The sequence below is a fragment of the Tamandua tetradactyla genome, chromosome 11 (genome assembly GCF_023851605.1).
Source record: "Tamandua tetradactyla isolate mTamTet1 chromosome 11, mTamTet1.pri, whole genome shotgun sequence".
NCBI lineage: Eukaryota > Metazoa > Chordata > Mammalia > Pilosa > Myrmecophagidae > Tamandua > Tamandua tetradactyla.
Genome location: NC_135337.1, coordinates 86,803,521 through 86,825,286, shown reverse-complemented (window position 1 = coordinate 86,825,286; position 21,766 = coordinate 86,803,521). Strand labels below are relative to the sequence as shown.

General features: G+C 37.5%; 1 protein-coding gene across 1 annotated transcript; it reads right to left on the bottom strand.

Annotated features, from left to right (window-relative positions):
- Positions 1-844: 844 nt before the first annotated feature.
- LOC143649208 (vomeronasal type-2 receptor 116-like) lies at positions 845-20,738 on the bottom strand. Its single transcript, XM_077119395.1, is given in 7 exon segments — positions 845-1,731; positions 7,539-7,645; positions 7,647-7,660; positions 8,020-8,247; positions 9,931-10,731; positions 11,124-11,415; positions 20,638-20,738. Coding segments are annotated over 7 exon segments (2,430 nt in total).
- Between the last annotated feature and the right edge of the window lie 1,028 nt (positions 20,739-21,766).

Here is a 21,766-nt window from a genome sequence, read left to right as displayed (position 1 = left end):
GGGGAAAGTTGTGATGTGGAAGGAATAACTGTACATGGCTAATAAACAGAAAGAGAAGATCAGTACCAAACAATGGAGCATAACACAAATATTTTGATCATAAATGTTATTCTAGTTGCTGTGGCTGAGCATCAACCACACAATTCTCATTATCAAGAAAGATATTATTTTCTTAGAAAAATGGCAGACATTCTTAGAAATCAACTCAAATAAATTTCTTAGAGTGGAACCTTCCTTTTAAGTAAGACCCTGAGTGGCAAAATGAACAGAGCTTTTTATAACAGTTCTATAATTAAAAAAAGAAATGTTTATTCATCACTATTTCCTGAAACCAGGGCATGGTATTAAATAAACTATATTTCAGAAGGTTCTTCTGAGAGAAGCAAAGCTAATGGTCCATGCACAAAGCTTCCTGTTTTTGGAATATGGTCAGAGGTGGACCTCAGAGAACCTAGAGAGCACAGGGCAAAGTATTCTTCTTCTAGATGATCTTCACTAAATAACATTTCTGTCAGGCACAGTTTTCAGTGGCACAGATATCATGCAGTTTTACTCTCTCTTAAGGTGTAAAATGATGCAATAACGAGGATGGAAATAGTTTGTCAGCTATCAAACAGAACATACCATCAAGTTCAGCATATTAAAACAGGCTTTTATTGTTGAAGAGAGAAAAAAAGTAATGAAATAATAAATATTAAGGGACCTATACAAAGAGGTATTTGTATGTATATTTAGAAACAGATTATATTTAAAATATGACAATGGGAATCTATGGTTTCTATTAATTGTAGGAAACATGAGTTAAAACTTAAGGAGGCTTACTGCCCCCAGAATATACTTTGCATCATAGTGCATGCTGAGTGTTCCTCTCTGGCCTTAACAAAATCATATAGCATTTTGGGGCAAAGATGCAGCACGGCAATCCAGCACTGGAGGCCAAGATGGAGAAGATCTGCATGGTCACCATGTCCTTCCCCTTGGTGCTGTGGTAGATGGGGAGGAAAGTGACCTAAACACTGCAGAACACAAGCATGCTGAAGGTCAAGAACTTGGCTTCATTGAAAGTGTTGGGCAGGTTCCTGGACCTGAAAGCTATGGTGAAGCTCCCCACAGCCAAGCATCCCAGGTAACCCAGGACACAGTAGAAGGCAGTGACTGAGCCCTTGTTGCACTCGATGATGATATAGCCAGGCTCAGAGTGTGCATCTATGTCAAAGAATGGGGGAGAAGTTCCCAGTCAGATTCTGCAGACAGTCATCTGGATCAGGGAGCAGATGGGAATAACCGAGTTAGGTACCCCTGACCCCAACCACTGCCTCATCCTTCTCCTTGGTACAGTGACCTTGAATGCCAGAACCACGGTGATGGTTTGGGCCAAGACAGTGGACATGGCCACGGTGAACACCATACCAAATGCGATTTGTTGGAGGATGCAGGTGGTTGTGTTAGGACGACTGATGAAGAGGATCGAGCAGAGGAAGCACAGGAGGAGGGAGATGAGCAAGATGTAGCTGAGAGCCCTGTTGTTGGCCTTGGCTATGGGAGTGTCTTGGTGCTTCACAAAGACCCCAAGAACAACAGCCATGAGCAAAGAGAAGCAAAGAGCTGTGCAGACCAGAGTCATCCCCAGAGAGTCTTCATAAGCCAGGAAGGTCACAGCTTTTTGGAGGCAGCGAGTTCTCTCCCTGTTTGCATACTGACGATCTGGACACTTCACACACTGCTTTGTATCTATTAAGAAATGCAAAGTGTCATCAGCCCAATTTCAGTAAGTTTCTCTTACTCACAAGACCCAAGTACACAGCCGTGGGCAGTTTTAAACCAAATCTTTTCATCCTGTATTAACTCTGTGTTTCAGTCTGTTTAGTTTCCTTCCCACAAACGTTTTCTCAGACCTCTGGCATTCCTTTAGAATTTTAGACCTTTGATTGGATAACAGTTGCATTTATCATTTACTCTTAAGTTCTCATACTTTTCTTTTTAAAAAATATGTGTTTGGCAGATAATATACACTCTTTAAAGGGCACAAATCACATATGTACTGATTAATGAATTATAAGGAATTGAACACATGTGTAACACCACACGGGCCAAGGCAGAGCACATAACCAGCCCCTCACGAATCCATAACCCAACCCTTTAAATCATCACCTATGTCATTTCTCCAAAGAAACTACCTTCCTTATACATAATCCTGGAAACTAATGCTGCTTGGGTCCTTTTACACAATATTATGTTTGTGAGATTCATTCATGCCACTGGCTATAGCTATAGTTTATTCACTTTTTAAATATATATTTTTGATATTTTCTTTTTACAAACACACCATGTCCAAGCATATATTTCCCCTTGTGTCTTTACCATATTTTGCTTATCCATTCATTTATCCATGTGTACTTGGATTCCTTCCACCTGTTGGTGGTTGGGAATAATGCTGTCATAAACATTGTGCATAATTATCTGTTTGAAAATCTCTTTTCACTCTGTTTGTGTATATGCCTAGAGATGGAACTGCCTGGTCATATAGTAATTTTATATTTAACGCTTTAAGGAACTGCCATATTGCTTTTCACCATGGCAGCACCATTTTAAATAACCACTAACAATGCACTAGAATTCCAATTTTTTCAGATCACCACCAATACTTAGTAATTTATATTTTTAAAATATAGGTATCTTTGCGGGCATGAAGTGGGATAATCCATTCACTTATATTGTTGGACAGAATGCAATTACATTGACACATCATCTTTTATTTACCCAATTTACTGGTGATGGAAGTTTGAACCATATATGGGTTTGGGTCATTGCAAATAATGCCGCTATGAGCATGTTTGTACATATGGCACAAATATGATGCTATATTTCTAGGTCACATAATAGGCAAATATTCACCTTTGAAGGTAATACCATGTGGTTTTCCAAATAAATACACCAATTTCCACACCAACAAGCAATATGAGTTACAGTTATTCCATATTCTCACCAACACTTGACACAGTAAGTCTGGTTAATTTTAGCTATTATTAGGGATAATTTCAGATATTTACTAAGATTTATATTTGGAGTTCCCTTGTGACTAGTTAATCTGAGCACTGTCTCGCATTGGAAATTTAAACATTTTTAATATGAAGACCCTGTTCCCAGTCATGATTTTTTTCTAATGGATTTTCTGCCTTTATTGTTGTTTTGTAGGAGCTCCCTATATATCATAGATATGATTTCTTATTGGCTAGATCTATTTTAAATGTTTTATTCCACTTGCTAGCTTGATCTTTTACTGATGGATAGAAAATAGAAATTTTAATATAGTTACATTTATTAAATTTGTCCTTTAGTGTTATATTTGTCTTGTTTAAGAAATTTTTGCTTCACAAGTTGACAATGTTCTTCTCCATGGTGTTCCTTTAAAATCTTTTATTTTTTACATTTAGAACTGCAGTATTCCTGTTACTGATGAATTCAAATGTGACCATTTTGTTTCTGGATTTGCCATTTGTATCCTTTTATTTTTTTTTATCATTATGTTAAAACTACATTATTGTGATTTTAAGAAACTTGAAACAAGTAGTAAAAGCATTCCCATTCCACTGATTATCTTTAAATTTATCTTACCTTTTTTCACTTAATAATAAGTTGTATTGCCACAAATAGATTGTGATAGCAATTACATTGATTCAATTGATCCATTTGGAGTGTACTTAAATCTTTATAATGTTACATCTTTTCATCCATGGACATGGTATACCCGTCAATTTATTTCAAGCTTCTTAAAGTATTTATCAATCTTCTTCTATAAATTTATGTGAAGATGGTTTCCAAACTTTCCTTAATTTTATTTATAAGCATTTAAAACTTTCAGGATGTTTTAAATGTCAACTTTTAAAATTTCATTTTAGAATGCCCTATGGCTGGCATATATCAATTTAGAAATATGTATATTAACCTTGCACTCAGACCACTAAACTCAGATTATAAAATTTTCTTGATTTTAAATTTACACAATGATATTGCTTTCAAATAAAGTCAGTTTTATTTCTGCTTTCCAGTAATTATTCCTATCATTTCTTTTGTTGTTAATATTGCATTGGGAAGGGTTTCCAGGATAATGTCCAGTAGAAATGGTAATATTGAGCATTGTTGTCTCATTCTTGATCTCACTGTCTTGAAATGCTTTCAATATTGCACCATAAGGTTTGATATTTACTCTAGTTTTCAAAAAGTATCCTTTATGGGGTTAACATGGTTCCCTTCTATTACTAATTTTTAAGATTGTTTATGTTGTTTGTTTTAAAGTCATGAATGGGTGTTGAGTTTTATTAAACGTTTTCCTGCATTTATTGAGATTCTATTTCTCCTTTTGGGGGGCTCATATACTAAATTGAGCTGCATGAACCAATCTTTGTCATGACATAGCTTCATAAAATATAGCTGGATTTTGAATGCAGATGTTTTAAGTAACATGAGTTTAATTTCAAAAAAGGAAGTGGTTGTAAATTTCCTTTTTTGGTAATGAACTTGCCAGATTTTGGTACAAATGTTATGTTCTTCTCATAAAATAGATAGAGAAGTTTTCCCATTTTTTCCTTATTTGGAAGAGTTTGAGTAAACAGATATTACTTTCTTCCTTGAATGTCTGGTAGAATACCCAGTGAAGCCATTGGTCACAATAAAAATTTATGAGAATGTTTTAAAGTAGATATCCATTATCTATAGTGGATATGAAACTTTTCAGATTTTTCATTTTTTTCTTAGGACAGTTTGATAACTTTTATTTTTCTGGGAATTTGTGAATTAAACTTAAAATTTCAAATATTTTTGCATTAAATTATTTGTACTATATTTTCATGATGCTAAAAAATTCTGTACAGATTATCTGGTATTCCTTATTTTGCAATTTTTCTTTTTTACTTAATAAATCATTCTAGGGGTTTACCAATTTTTTTCTTTCAAAAATATGGAACACTTCACGAATTTGCGTGTCATCCTTCTCTGTATTATTTTAATTTTAAACATGTGCTGCTGAAGCCAGCATGGGTTTACCAATTTTATCTTCTATTAGAATTAGCTTTGTCTTTGTTTATTGCCTCTATATTTGTCTTTTATTGCACTTTCTTTATATATGCATCATTTTATATCTTCTATTTTCTTTATGTTTAGCTTGCTGTTCTTTAGTTTGCTTGAATACTTAGAATTTCAACTGCTTACATTTAAAAAATGCAAAATTATACTCAAGTATATATAGTCTTAAAATTATAGTTTTTTTTTTCTCTATGAACATCTTTGGGTCCACCAAAGAAGGATTGATATGTAGTATTTTCAATTTCAAAGCATCTTATAATTCCTACTGAGGGAGGTTAGAAAAATTCACCCAGGGGCATCGCTCAGTCTAGACTCAGAGCTGAAGGATTAATTCAACTTTGGGGCTGCATAAGAAATTAAAGCAAGATACGAAATGGCTTAACCACAAGCACGAAACATTAGGTGTTGGAATCCTTTGCTCCACTTCTCAGACATGGCTGAAAAAAAACAAGAGGGAAAGAGGGGGAAGGGAGTAGAGTACAAAGGGGCATTTGGAATTTTCCATACCTGGCTTTTAGCCTGAAAGCATGGCAATGAGCCAGCACAGAAAAGTCCATCAGGCATCTCTCCCGTCAGCATGTGCATGGTGTACTCTCCTCTAGTAAATTTACTCAGTATCTGCTTTCTCATCTGTGATTTCTTTGCTGCCACGAAACCCTGAGCTGGGAACAAGGTCTCCGCCCCGGGGTCGGCTGAGCACTGGCATAATTTTAAGTATTGGTTGTTTAAAAAATATTTCTAAATCTCCAAGCATGTGGAAATTGAAATGGATGGGTACAGTGGTCTTTATATATGCACTTGGAACATGTACTCCAACTTACCTTATACCCAATGTGTGCATGAATCATTTTTCTCAGTTTGACTAAATGCCAGGTTATATCGTCACTCAACACATTTCAAAGAACTGAAATTACAATACTTATTTTGTGATATTAAGCTCCTTATTAATCACAGAAAGAAATTGGAAAATCCCCACAGTTAAGGTGATTCTAGCATTTAAAATACCACAAATGTAAGTATTTTAAGGATATTAGTTACAGTATGAAAAAATCTTAAATACTGATTTTCCGTCCCGATTTGGCATCATGTTCAATCCCAACACCCAGTATACTCTGTGATCCTATTACAGAGAACTTTGTTTTTTCAGTTTTCTGCACCTCTGAATATTACATGCAGTGGTAACTTGCCTTTTTTGCCACTTCTAATAATTCTGCCAAGAATTTGTCCCACTCTTCATTCATCTTACATAATATTAATACTACTGCCTCTAGGAAGAATTCTATGAGCCCCCTTGCCTCAATGTAGATATTCTTCCATTGGTCCCTTGTGCTGGTTTGAAAGGAACTATGCCCCCTAGAAAAACTATGTTTTAATCAAAATCCCATTTCATAAATGTAGAATAATCCCTATTCAATACTGTATGTTTAAAACTGTAATCAGATCATCTCCTTGGAGATGTGATTTAATCAAGAGTGGTTTTAAGATGGATTAGGTGATGACATGTCTCCACCCAATTGGGTGGGTCTTGATAAGTTTCTGGAGTCCTATAAAAGAGGAAACATTTTGGAGAATAGACATTCAGAGACAGCAGAGCAGAATGACATAGCCATGAGAAGCAGAGTCCACCAACCAGCGACCTTTGGAGATGAAGAAGAAAAATGCCTCCTGGGGACCTTCATGAATCAGGAAGCCAGGAGAAGAAGCTAGCAGATGATGCCATGGTTTCCATGTGCCCTCCCAGATGAGACAGGTACCCTGACCATGTTCGCCTTTGTGCCTTTCTAGATGAGAGAGAAACCCTGACTGTGTTTGTCATGTGTCTTCTCACTTGAGAGAGAAACCCTGAACTTCATCAGACTTCTTGAACCAAGGTATCTTTCCCTGGATTCCTTTGATTGGACATATCTATAGACTTATTTTAATTGGGACATTTTCTCGACCTTAGAACTGTAAACTAACAACTTATCAAATTCCCCTTTTTGAAAGTCATTCTGTTTCTGGCATATTGCATTCTGGCAGCTAGCAAACTAGAACATCCCATTATGTACTTTTATGCATGAACATGAAATGACTCTGTGTTTTCTCTCCCCTAGTCAGCTCTGAATGAAAGGAGAGCAGAAACTGAAACCTACTCATTAGGGGCATGCTATGTCATCATTGTGCTGAAACTTAGGATGGTTTAGATCCACTCTTTCCACATAATCTAAATATCCTTTCAAACAAGATGGAAATTGTATATGTATAATACCATGTGCTAAGTTCCAAGTTAGATGAAAACTTAAGTTACTGTGCTGGGGTCAATAAAAAGGTTTCCTAGAGATGGTTTTGCCTGCAAGTTTGAAAGGAATGACACAAAAGGTAGTTCAGGGCAGAGGAAATGTGTCATTTCAATGGGAAATATTATATGTTTTGGTGATAAAATATTGGTGGGGGCTTTCTTTGAGAGTCACACTTACCTGACTCAATGGAAATCTCATTTCCTGGGCAGGGGATGCAAAAAAAGCAACAGGCAGGCTTTTTCTCCTGAGAGGTTTTCCTGAATCCAGGAATACACCTCTCACTGTACAGAGTGGGGAGTCTGAAGAAAATCAGAGATGAGTTAACACAGCTCTGACTTTAACTAACCTTCTAATAATTAGACTGTTTGAGATGTTGAACCACAAACAGATTCAAATTTTAAATACCGAAATCACATTAATTATAGGCTGTCATATTTATTGTATGTTATGAAATATATAATAATTAGAAATATATTTGAATAATGTGTTCTCTTTCAATCTATTGGACAGAGGATATGAAATTTCTTCAACTTTAAAGGTGAGTTGTTAAACACCAGATGTAGTCATTTTCTGAATAATAAGGGGACAAAAAGAACACCACGACAAAGTTTTGGTCATTTATATGTAATATAAACCATGGTGCTTGGGTCTTACTCACTTCTAAAAATCCTATGGCCCACTCTATCAACTCCCCAGATAGAGACAATTGTTGATTATGTGGCACATCTGAGGCAAATTGTCCTACTTTCACTTTAAGTGCAAAACCTTCTGGAAAATTCCAAAAGTTGAGAATGTCATAACTGGCATCCAATTTCTTTTCCTCATCCAAAGTCACTAGATCACCAACAGGATTGGAAAATTGCATGTTTCTCAGAAATGGGTGCAGCTAAAAGAGATGCATCATTCTGTGAGAAAGTGCACCCCAGTATTAAAGACAGAAAACCCATATTGTTGAACATCCCCTTTTCCCCTGCTTCATGATGCTACTTTATTATTAGTATCCAATGAAGTAAAACAAATGAAAGCATTTGAGAGCTACAATATCTAATGTTTACAAAATATCAGAATATAATCTGATGTTATAAAATATTAGAATCTCTTCCAAAGACAAGGGGGATCCAGAAATCTGTGAGTGTGGATGCAGAAAAATCTTAATGGAAGGATCAAATCTAACCACACTCCTTTACATTCTGAATTCTCCTAGAGCATCATCTTTCAAAGCAAGTTTATCAATACCTGAAGTGGTTTCTAAAATTAAATGGGATCTTTTATGTAGAGTATCCATTACAGTGCCTGGGTTTCACAATCACTTAAAGACCTAGTTCTCTCCCGGTCGTCATTTAAAACTTTCATGGAAGAAGTCTAGTTATTTCTTGTTGAAAATATTAATTGTGTAGGATGTTGAGATCCTTACCAACACAAAGCATTGACCTTGGTTCATAACTCATTTCCTCCCTGCCACTAGGACCTTCTGTTTGATGATCTTTCTACCTAGGACTAGATTTACCTCCTAGACAGTGAAAGAAGTACATAAACTCCTGATGTTTTGGAGAAAGACACTAAACTTCTTGGCTTGGGAATATGTGGAACCTGAAAACCACAATTTTTTGGCTTAATTTCTTTTAAATTAATTTTTTTAAATATAACAAGAAATAGACACAAACATTCTTAACATATGATCATTCAATTCTACATATATAATCAGTAATTTGCAGTATCATCACATAGTTGCATATTCATCATCATGATCATTTCTTAGAACATTTGCATAAATTCAGAGAAAGAAATAAAAAGACAACAGAAAAAAATTCATACATACCATATCCCTTACCTCTCTCTTTCATTGATCACTAGCATTTCAATCTACTAAATTTATTTTAACATTTGTTCCCCCTATTATTTATTTTTATGCCATATGCTTTACTTGTCTATTGATAAGGTAACTAAGGAACATCAGACATAAGGTTTTCACAATCACACAGTCACACTGTGAAAGTTATATCATTATACAATCATCTTTAAGAAACATGGCTACTGGGACACAGCTCTACATTTTCAGGCAGTTCTCTCCAGCCTCTCCATTATATCTTGACTAACAAGGTGATATCTATTTAATGTGTAAGAATAATCTCCAGGATAACTTCTCAACTCAGTTTGGAATCTCTCAGCCATTGACACTTTATTTTGTCTCATTTCACCCTTCCCTCTTTTGGTCAAGAAGGTTTTCTCAATCCCTTGATGCTGAGTCCCAGCTCATTCTAGGATTTCTGACCCACGTTGCCAAGAAGGTCCACACCCCTGGGAGTCATGTCCCATGTAGTCAGGGGGAGGGCAGTGAGTTTACTTGTTGTGTTGACTGGAGAGAGAGGCCACATCTGAGTAACAAAAGAGGTTCTCTTGGGGGTGACTCTTAGGCCTAATTTTAGGTAGGCTTGACCTATCCTTTGTGGGGTTAAGTTTCATATGAACAAAGCCTAAGATTGGGGACTCAGCCTATCGCTTTGAAAACCACAATTTTTTTTATTACAAGTTCTGAAATACACACACTTTCAAATGGAAGAGACATTACCTGCCAGGGGTCAACCACCAGCCCATGTCCATTTCCCACTGACTGCATTTCTGCATGTTGAAGAAGCATTTCATGAGGGGTCTGAGCCATGGCATACACTGCATTGTACACATGATAACTTCCTTCCATCATGTCTTTGTCAAACCAAGGCAAGGACTCCAAGGAGGCATTGGGTGGACAGTTCTCCAGTGTTTTACAGTCAGGTTTTGAAATCACACAACCAAAAGAGATGAGCCACAAATGGCTGAGGTAAAAGTCTTCAGGGTACATGGAAGGGTTAGCAGTCATGATAAAAGTCTTGAAATCAGGTATTTCACCATGGTGGTGTGAAAAAATGAGAGTCCCATGGAATGAGTCAAGTAAAAACTCTCTTTCAATGTTGACAAAATCCCATTTTGAGGTCGTAATCCAGACTTTCTGGGACACTAAATATTCCCATTTACAAAAGTTCAAACCTAGTAGTGAGTCAGTGTCACCATAAATGACAACCACATTCACTGAGGATTCCTTGGTCCGCAAATGATACTTCCAGTAGTTGGAGTAATATGACCTCTCAGTGACGGGGATCATTTCCACAAAGGCTGCACAGACTCCCTTCCTGTCCATCTCTCCTCTCAAGTCCCAGAGGAACTGAAAGCCTCCCTTGTCCTCTGAGATGACCAGTCCCACCCAGGTCCAGCTGAAATGCAGCATCAATGAGACCATGCCAAGGGCCAGAGATGTGTCCTTGGGGGCCATCTGATAGAGAGATGGAAACTGGCCACCATCACTCAGGTCAGGATAAAAAAGACCGTAGGAAAGCTAAAGGGGGAACATAAAATGAAGCAATATAAGAAAGAGGATTAGTGAGGAGCACAACCTCAGTCCCGATGAATATTAAGCACTGGTGGAAAGTGGCAGAGGGGAAGATTTGCTCATTCGGTTTTATAATCATCCCCAGTCATAGAGAGTTTTCTAGGAAATAATTTAGGATTCAGAGAGTTCCAGGAATCTCCTTTGATTCCTTCCCCAAATTCCTTCTTTCTATTCCAAATAAAGGACATATGCCCATCCCATGTTTCTGATACTGGTTGTACCCATTGAGAGATGCATAAGCACAACTCCCTCATTTCACCTTTTGTTTTATAAAGGCCCCTGATAATGGCACCAAAAGAGACATGAGATCATATCTCTTCACTTCCACCCAGACTCACCTGTGATACTTTGTAGAGTTCCAGGAGTGTCCTAATCTGAGTGGAAACTGCCCATGTTGTTCCTGTAATAGCTGCTACAGATTTTCTCTCTGTCCTGCAGGTATAATTAGGGATGACTTTGCCCAGCCCTGGTTGCCAAAGGATGGTACTCTCCAATGTCTTCTGTTCACTGTGTAGGGCATTATACACATCATATCCCAGAGAAATGTTGGATAAAAGATGGCGGTTCCTGTTGATTTCTTCAATGACAAAAGCCAAGGCCAAAACATACTGGTAGTTCTTGGACAGAAAGCTGTATAGAGGGCACAGGGATATTTAGGAAAAAGACACATAGCATTAGTACCTTCAAATCCAATACAAAGAGCAAAGTAGGATGAAAGCAAGTGAACTCGTTCCATCAGTGGCAACAGCTGGCTCATCTGAAGCTTTAGAATTTTAGCTAACATAAGTAGCTTAACTTAAGCTCTGGAAGTCCCTGACTGAATTCTACATACACAGAAGAAGATGACATTATTTATAAATAAAATAGTATTAAATGGAAAAACAGACCACCTTCATGGTGGGATTGGTAATTTGTTTCTTCACTCAGAAATCAAAATGCATTTTTAAATTTAGCACATTATGAAAATGCTTTGTAGAATGGCAATAATATGAACTTGAGGTTTAAGACAGAGTAATTTCAATTGAAGGGTACATCTTCTTAACAGTTCAGTTCCAGGGCACAGGCGGCATTGGATGGGGAAGGAAGAGACTAACATCTGTGGCATGACAAAAGCTCACCAGAAAATTTACAATCAAACATCCTAAGTCTCCACCTCATTGAACCCGAAGATCTGCCATAATCAAAAATGAACTAACTGGGAGGAAGGGAGATGTAATCAATATATTGGATTTATTTAACTGATTTTCCAAAACTGATTTTCTGGGTTCTTTCAATTACCATGAAGGGACTGAATGCCCATGCTGCTTTTTTTCATGCCAGTAAAAGCAAGAAGGCAAAAGGTCTTCCTTTTTCTTACATTTCTAAACTGAATGTCTGCCTCATTCCATATACTTCTATGTGCCTTGTTAAGTGAAATAGAAGCATTCACTCAAATAAGAGCAGGAAGGTGAATGATGTCTCTGACTCACATTCTTTCCCTTATAGATCCTAACACCCTATCCCTAATCCAAACTCTAACAATAACCCTAACACTAATCCTAGCCCCAACCTTAACCCGAAACCTAACTCTAACCCTAGCCATAGCCCTAACCGTAAATTTAACCCTAACTCTAAACTTAACCCAAACTCTAACCATAACCCTAACCCTAGCCCTAACCCTAACCCTAAACTTAACCCTAACGCTAACTGTAGATCTAGCCCTAACAATAACCCTAGTCCCAGTCCTGACCTTAACACTAACCCTAGCCCTAAACTTAACACTAAACATAACCCTAATCCTAACCCAAGCACTAGCCCTAAACCAAATCCAAGTCCGACCCAAAATACTAACCCAAACCCTAACTCTAACCCGAAACCTACGCTAACCCTAAACCTAACCCTAACCCTAGCAATAACACTAACCCTAACCCTAAACCTAACCCTAAAACACATGTTGAAACAGCAGTAAGTGAGATTTAGTAAGATACTGTTTTGCCCTCATTTCACTGCAGAGTATCTTGTACCACTGCTCTTTCACCTGCCTTGACGAAACAACTTCCTGGTCACTTTCAAATAGCACTAGGTGTGAACATTGTTAAAATGCTCTTTATCACTCGAAGAAGAGCAGCGAAGCTCCACAGGGCTCTAATTGAGTTGCTTCCTAAAATTGAATTTGTGGCTGCTTCCAAATAATTGCACTAAGTCTGTGTTTCTCCAAGATACAGTTTCTCACAAAATAAGGGCAAGAAATGAGGTCTTCTTTTCATTTCACATACTGCACGCAGCTGACATTGTGCCTACATTTCAATAGTGTCAAGGGACTGTCTGCATGCAGGGTAGCTTTCCAGCATTAACCGAAGTGAAGCTACAATTGGATCTATTTCACGGATTTTCCAAAACTGGTTTTCTGGGTTCTTTCAATTCCCATGAAGTGACAGAATGTTCATGTGGCTGTTTTACATACCAGTAACAGCAAGAAGGCTAAAGGACATACATTTCTCTTATCTTCCTAAGCTGCATGTCTGCCTATTCCATATGCTTCTATGTGCCTTCTTAAATGAAGTAGAAGTTTTCACTCAAATAAGAGAAGGAAGGCGAATGATGGGTCTGTCTCACATTTTTTCCATAAGAGATCTTTTCAGTAATATTAACCCTAAACCTTAAGCACATGTTGAAACAGCAGTAAGAAAGATTTAGGAAGACACTCTTTGCCTTCATTTCACTGCTGAGTATCTTGTACCACTACCCTTTCACCTGCCTTGCCGAAACCACTTCCTGGTCACTTTCAAATAGCACTCCATGTGAACATTGTTAAAATGCTCTTTATCACTCAAAGAAGAGCAGTGAAGCTCCAGGTGGCACTATTCGACATTCTTCCTAAAATCGAATTTGTGGCTGCTTCCAAATAATTCCACTAAGTCTGTGTTTCTCCAAGATACAGTTTCTCACAAAATAAGGGCAGGAAATGAGGTCTTCTTTCCATTTCACTTACGTCACGCAGCTGACATTGTGGCTAAATTTCAATAGTGTCAAGGAGTGTTTGCATGCAGGCTAGCATTCCAGTATTAGTGGAAGTGAGACAGTTCAATCTATTTCATGGATTTCCCAAAAATGTTTTTCTGGGTTCTATCAATTACCATGAAGTGACTGAACGTTCATGTGGCTGTTTTACATGCCAGTAACAGCAAGAAGGCTAAAGGACTTCCATTTCTCTTATCTTTCTAAACTGAATGTGTGCCTCATTCCATATGCTTCTATGTGCCATCTTAAACGAAGTAGAAGTTTTCACTCAAATAAGAGCAGGAAGGCGAATGATGGGTCTGTCTCACATTCTTTCCCTTAGAGTTCCTATCAGTAACATTAATCCTAAACCTAAATCACACGTTGAAACATCAGTAAGTGAGATTTAGGAAGATACTGTTTTGCCCTCATTTCACTGCAGAGTATCCTTTACCACTGCTCTTTCACCTGTCTTGACGAAACAACTTCCTGGTCACTTTCAAATAGCACTCGGTGTGAACATTATTAAAATGCTCTTTATCATTCGAAGAAGAGCAGTGAAACTCCAGGTGGCGCTATTTGACATTCTTCCTAAAATCGAATTTGTGGCTGCGTTCAAATAATTGCCCTAAGTCTGTGTTTCTCCAAGATACAGTTTCTCACAAAATAAGGGTAGGAAATGAGGTCTTCTTTCCATTTCACTTACTTCACTCAGCTGACATTGTGGCTAAATTTCAATTGTGTCATGGGACTTTCTGCATGCAGGGTAGATTTCCAGCATTAACCGAAGTGAAGCTACAATTGGATATCTTTCTCTGATTTTCCAAAACTGGGTTTCAGGATTCTTTCAATTACCATGAAGTGACTGAATGCTCATGTGGCTGTTTTTCATACCAGTAACAGCAAGAAGGCTCAAGGACTTCCATTTCTCTTCACTTTCTAAATTGAATGTCTCGTCTCATTCCATATGCTTCTATGTGCCTTCTTAAACGAAGTAGAAGTTTTCACTCAAATAAGAGCAGGAAGGCAAATGAGGTGTCTGTCTCACACTCTTTCCCTTAGAGATCCTATCAGTAACATTGACCCTAACCCTAACCCTAAACCTAAAACACACATTGAAACAGCAGTAAGTGAGATTTAGGAAGATACTGTTTTGCCCTCATTTCACTACCCATGCTATACATAAACCAATGGTATATATTTATTTGAGGGAAATAGCATCATTATTGTTCTGACATAAAAGTAGTTAATATATTCATTCCAATATTCCTATCCTGGAAAATCCATTGTTGTTCTATCAGTATTTGTATTTAAAAATTTAACCTTATTGCTCATTTTTTCAAGCTGATGTCTCTTTTTTTGATTTTATATAAGTGTTTTTAGACAAAACTTAGTAAGCATGAAGTCGCAACAATGTGGGAGAAGATAGGGGTATTTTTTTCCTCAAGTAATTGAAAATTTATAAAACATTGAGAAACAGTCAGCAGGGAGTATTTTATTTAGGCTATCACCAGGAACATTAGATAAACATGAAGATATCAGTGAAATTCTTGGCTGTAGAAACTTGCTTCATTTTCTGCAATCCAGGTAGTAGGAAGATTTTGCCCTAAGTATTGGTTAAATAGCCTTGTTATTTCACCATCTTCTGGAGTTCAGGGACAAAAACCAGAAGCAGGAAGAAATAGCTGATAGGAATCAGTCCACTGCACCTACTTGACACTATATCATTTAGACTTGATGATAGATGCCAAACTTGTACTCTGAGTGTAATTTAGGAGAGAGGGCATTGCATTTTTTCCAAAATTCCCTGTTTATTTTCTAAGATGCCCTAGATAGTACATAGGGTCCTAAGAAAAGATATTTTAAAAAGCATGTCATGACTGAGTGCTTTCAATCATGCAATGGTTTTCATTACAACTCTGCCATAGACCTTTCATCTTTACTTCAATTACTGCTCTAGTGACTTCTGTTTTTCCCTCAGACAAAAAAGTCTTCATGGATTTTATCACTAGAATAGTTTTCTTCCCCAAGTTTCTTAAAATATATGGGAAAAGAAATGATTCACACTGAATTTAGGGGATAAATTTCTTCTCATAGACAATTAAATTTTATTCTCAAAGAATCTACATATGACTACAAGAAAAAATCAACAAATTGTTTGTTATTGGTGAGACAAGTGCAGTATTAGGTTTTGTGTATTTATTTATTTATTTATTTATTTATTTATATTTTTTGGCATGGGCAGACTGCAGGAATGGAACTATGTTTTATTTTAAACGAAAAACTTGAAAAGAGACATTATGATATAGATTTCAGCAAGTGAAATTTACATGAAATGTGTGAGCGAATAACAAGAGGTTATAAAGGGAAATATTTTTCCTGGAGAAATGGGGAGTTGATTGATGCCTTCAAAATACCAATGTTTTGTTATATAGAAGGAAGAGAAGAATAATTTTGGGTGAGCTCCGTTCTCTTTAATTTTATTATATTGTGTAAATTTAACAAATTCTTTACTGGGATTCTAAAATGAAGAATATTTGGAAAAATGTTTTCTTCTATTAAAAGATTAATTTTTCAGATCAGGGAATGAAAAAACACTTTCAGGACCAAGGAACACCATTTTAATTAAGACACAATTAAGGAGCCATAACAGAGCACTTAGCTCTTAGCATGCACCATAATAATGTAGCTGTGTCAACATGTGCATATGTGCAATATAGAAACAAGAATTCCTTACAGCACTACCAAAAGCTGAGTTTCCAAAGGATGCAAATGATGGTACACCATTATTCAATGAGAGGGCCAAAAATGCATCTCCTCATGCTCTCCCCCAAGGTCAACATTCCTATTTCCCCTCACTTCCTTTTTACTTTTGAGCAGAGTCTCAGGGAATTGAATAACAGCATGAAGCACACATGCATATGTATCATGGGTGTCAGAGAAGGAGAATGGAATAGAAAAGGGGAAGAAAACTCCTCTGCAGAATTAATGGCTTAAAAATTCCCAATTCTTATGAAAGTCATTAATGTATATGTCCAAGAAGTGCAATGTAATCTAATTAGAATAAATCCTAATAGATCTATTGTAAAACATATGCTAATAAGAATGGAAATGACAAAGGTAAGAGGAGAATCCTGAAAGGAGCAAGATAAAAGCAATTCACAACATACAAAGGAACTGCAACAAGGTTAGTTACCAATTTTTCATCAGAAATCATATAGGCAGGAAAGCAATGGTATGATATATTAAAGGTACTGAAACAGAAAAACTCCCAGCCAAGAATTCTTTATTTGGCCAGCTGTCTTTCAAACGTGAAGGTGAGTTGAAATATTCAAAATTTTTATATATTTATAGTGGAAACAGTTCATCAACAAGAGGCCTTCCTATAAGAAACACTAATAATAAATACTACTAAAAGGAGGTCTGCACACTGAAAGAAAAAGGGAGGAGAGAGAGACTGGGAGGGGAGTGTATAAAGCAATTTTATCAACACATTTAATTAAAATGGTAGAAAGGGACAAAAATAAGACTTGATGTAAAACCCAAAGAATAAAATATTTGAAATGAGTATTGCCTTCACTGTAATAACCTTGAATGTGAGTGAATTAAATCCCCTATCAAAAGACACAGACTGATAGAATGGATAAAAAAGTCTGATCCATGAATATGCTGCCTACAAAAGAGTCACCTTAGACTCAAGGACACAAAGAGGATTAAAATGGAATATTGGAGGAATATATTCCACACATACAGTAACCAAAAAAGTGAAGAGCTAGCTATGCTCATATTGGACAAACTAGATAAAAAAAAAGCATAAATATTAAAAGAGACAAGGAAGGACACTGTATAGTAATAAAAGGTATAGCCCACTAAGAATAAATAAAGGTCAATATTTATGCATCTAACCAGGATGCCCCAAAATACATGAGGCAAACACCAACAAAACTGAAGGGAGCAATAGACACCGTTACAAAAATATATGGAGAATTTAGTAAAGGGCTTTCTCCAATTCATGGTATATCTTGGCAAAATATCAACCAGGAAACTGAGAACTTGAAAAATATGATGACTGACAAGTTCTAATACACATAGACAGAACATTGCCCTCCTAAAAAGCAAGGTGTACATTCTTCTTAATTGTTCATAGATCATTCTTCAGGATGGTTCACATATTTGGTCACAAAACTAGTCTCAATAAATTTAAAGAGATTGAAGTTAGACAAAGCAGTTTCTCAGACCATAATAGAATGAAGCTGTAAATAAACAACATGGGTAGAATGGGAAAATTCACAAGTATATGGAATTTAAAGAACACACTTTTAAACAACCCATTGTTCAATGAAGAAATTGCAGGAGAAAACAGCAAATACTCAAGACAAATGAAAACAAGAACACAACATATACCTTTATGGGATCCCATGAACCAGTGCTAAGAGGGAAATTTCTAGCCCTTAATGACTATATTAAAAAGAAAGGAATTAAAATCAAAGTTCTAAGTGTACACTATAGAGAACAGCAAACTAATCCCAAAGTAAGCAGAATGAAAGAAATAACCAAGTTAGAGTAGAAATAAACGAATTTGAGAATGAAAAAGAATAGAATTAATGAAACCAAAATTGTTCTTTGAAGAGATCAATAAAATTGACAAACCCTTAGCAAGACTGACAAAATAGAGAGAAAATGCAAATAAGGAAAATAAGAAATGTGAGGGGTGACATTACTGCTGGCCACACAGAAATAAAAAGAATAATAAGATGATACTGTGAACAACTGTATGCCAAGATATTAGACAAGGGAGATGAAATAAGGAATCTCCTAGAAACACATAAGGCACCTGCACTGACTCTTTAAGAAACAGAAGATTTCAATGAAAAAATTGCAAAGAGATGGAATCAGTCATCAAATTCTTCCCAACCAAGAAAACCCAGGACCAGATGGCTACATGGATGAATCCTACGAATCATTCCAAGAAGAAATAACACCAATCCTCCTGAAGTTCTTCCAAAAAAATTGAAGAAGGAACACTACCATCTCATTCTTTGAAACCAACATCACCCTATTACCAAAGCCTGGTAAAAATACTGTTAGAAGAGAAAATTACAGACCAATTGAATATAGGTACAAAAATCTTCAGCAAAATATTTGCAAATTGAATCCAACAGCACATTGAAAGAATAACACAACCAGATCTAGTGGATTTTATACCAAGTATTCAAGTGTGGCTCAGCATAAGAAAATCAATAAAAGCAAAACATTACAGTAACCAAATGAAGGGGAAAATGAAATGATCATTTCCACTGCTTTAGAAAAGGCATTTCTATAGGATCCTTTCTTGATAAAAAACACTTCAAAAAGTAGGAATGGAAATAAATTTTATCAATGTGAAAAAGGCATACATGAAAAACATACAGACTACCTCATACCAAGTGGTGAAAGACTAAAAGCTTTCTCTTTAAGATGGGAAACAATAAAAGGATGCCCAGTGTCACACTGTTACACAGCTTTTTGCTGGACCTAATTATCGGGACACAAAACAAAAGTATTGGATGGCTTTGTGTATTGGCTGCAACTGTGTCCATGGAGGTGTTTGGTTCTGGGTCCCTCAATCTGGAATTTACCTGGGGCCGTGAAGCAGTTTGAGTGGAGCCACAAGACAAGACTTGTGATAAAATCAAGAGCACAATGGTGAAACCAGACCATGGAGTGGAGCTGAGGTGACCAGAGCTATTGGGACTGGGTGCCTGAAATAAGACAATGATTGAAATTAAGTAAACCATATTTAGTAGTTAGATTCAGTTGTCAACTTGGCCAGGTGAAAGCACCTTAGTTCTGTTGTTGTGGTCATGAGCCAATGGAATGTGAACCTCTTCTGTTACTGATTACATCTGCAGTCAGCTAGGAGGTGTGCCTTCTACAATCAATGCTGTTTCACTTAATTGGCTGGTGCTTAAGTGATAGAGCTCAATGTAGCACAGCCCAATAGCTCGGCACAACTCATCTAGCCCTCGCAGCTCATCCCAGGCCTTTGGAGATGCAGAAAGAAATCACCACAGGGAAAGTTGTTGGAACCAGAGACCTGGAGAGAAGGCCAGCAGAGATCACCCAGAGCCTTCCCATGTAAGAAAGAACCTCAGATGAAAGTTAGCTGCCTTACCTCTGAAGAACTAATGAAAGAAATCCCCTTTTATTAAAAACAAATCCATCTCTCATGTGTTGTGTTCCAGCAGCTTGTAAACTAGAACACCATCTTCTCTGACCACAATGGACTAAGGGTAGACATTAATAACCAAGCAAAACTGAAAATACACAAATAGATGGATGTTAAACAACAGTCTCAAACAACCAAAGGGTCAAAAATTAATCACAGCAGGAATCAAGAACTACTTTGAGACAAATGAAAAGTAAAATACAATATACCAGAACTTATACGCTGCAGTGAAATCAATGCTCCGAGGGAAAGTAATAGCTATGGAGCCCTATAATAAAAACACAGAAGGGCAACAGGTCAATAACGGAACTGCACATCTGAAGGAACTAAATGTCTTTTTGCTTCTGATATTTCATTCAACATACAACCATAATGTTCATTCACCTAGTTTCATGCCTCCTAACTTAATTCTTTCTTGCTGCAGCTCAGTAGTCCACTGTATGTATACACCATGGTTCCCCCTTCCATTCCTCAGTTGTTGTACCCTGGGACCACCTCCATTCATTGTGTATTGTGAACACCTCCGCCATAGACAGCAAAAGGCAAATGTCCATTTGTGTGCTCACACTCAGTGCCCCTCATTTTTGAAGCATAGCTTTGGTGCATATGGAGTTCTTGGTTGAAAGTTTATCTCTTTCAGAACATTAAATATATCATAGCACTACCTGCTTGTCTCCATGGTGTCTGTATAGGGCCAAGGGACCTGGTGAGACACAGCATCATCCAGAGGAGAGAAGAGATCCTCGGAGTCCACACACGGCCTCATCCCCTTTCAGAGTGATGGTGAGGTGGAGTCCAGCATGGCCCATCTCCAAAAGGCCCAACTCACTCTTTGCTCAAAGGAAAAATGGTAACAGCACCCCAGTATGTTTCCTCGGATTTCTCTTGAGGTAAATACCTCAATTGGGAATTGTTGGTATTTTACAAAATGGTTTGTAAAAAGCTGTAGCAAGAGGGGCATTTTCTGTTGATTTGCCTGCAGGATGGGAGTAGATTTCTGCACAAAGAGCCACCATCCTTTTTAAAACAATTCCTTTGATTTCAACTCTGTGTACCTGTAATCTGGCAAGGGTTTTCTTCCCCATCAGGAACTCGAGGGCAAGTCTGTCATCAAACTTTGTGGTCTAGCCTGAGCTGCATTTCCTAGAGTGAGTGCAGTGTGACAGTGGGCAGGAGTCCAAGCACCTGGGTCAGACCTGCCACAGCGTGTGGCTCAGGAATCTGTGGATGTCACTCCCAGCTTTCCCCAAGTTGCCACAGGTGACCCTGCAGGTCGGGTGAGGAGCGCCACAGAAATAAGTTTAAGGTGGTGCTGCATCCTGGGCTCTCAGACAATGGCAGAAGGTGCAGACTGATCCACGCCCTCAGCACGCATTGCTGAGTGGCTTCAAGGTCTCCAACATCAGTGTCCTTCTAAAATACAAATCAGATTATGTCCCGTTAATGCTTACTGAGCAAAGTCCTGACTCACTTGGAACACAACAAGGGTAGATGCCCTGCTATCTGACCCCAGTCTACCTCTCTGCACTCATCCCTTCCCACTCCCATCTCAAATTTTACTGGTGCTTCCTGAATATATCCCCATGTTCCAATTAACCAATGTTTACTGCATACCTAGTATGTGCCAGGCACTGTGCCCCCAGGTACAATAGAGAGCAGACTTGGTCCCAGCCATCTTAAAGCCTCAGGGAAACCAGCATGAGGATCACTGAACATGTCTATTCCAGTTATGCATTTCGGAACTGGGCCAATAAGCACGAGATAGGTTCAGGGACCCCCTGGATACTGTGAGAT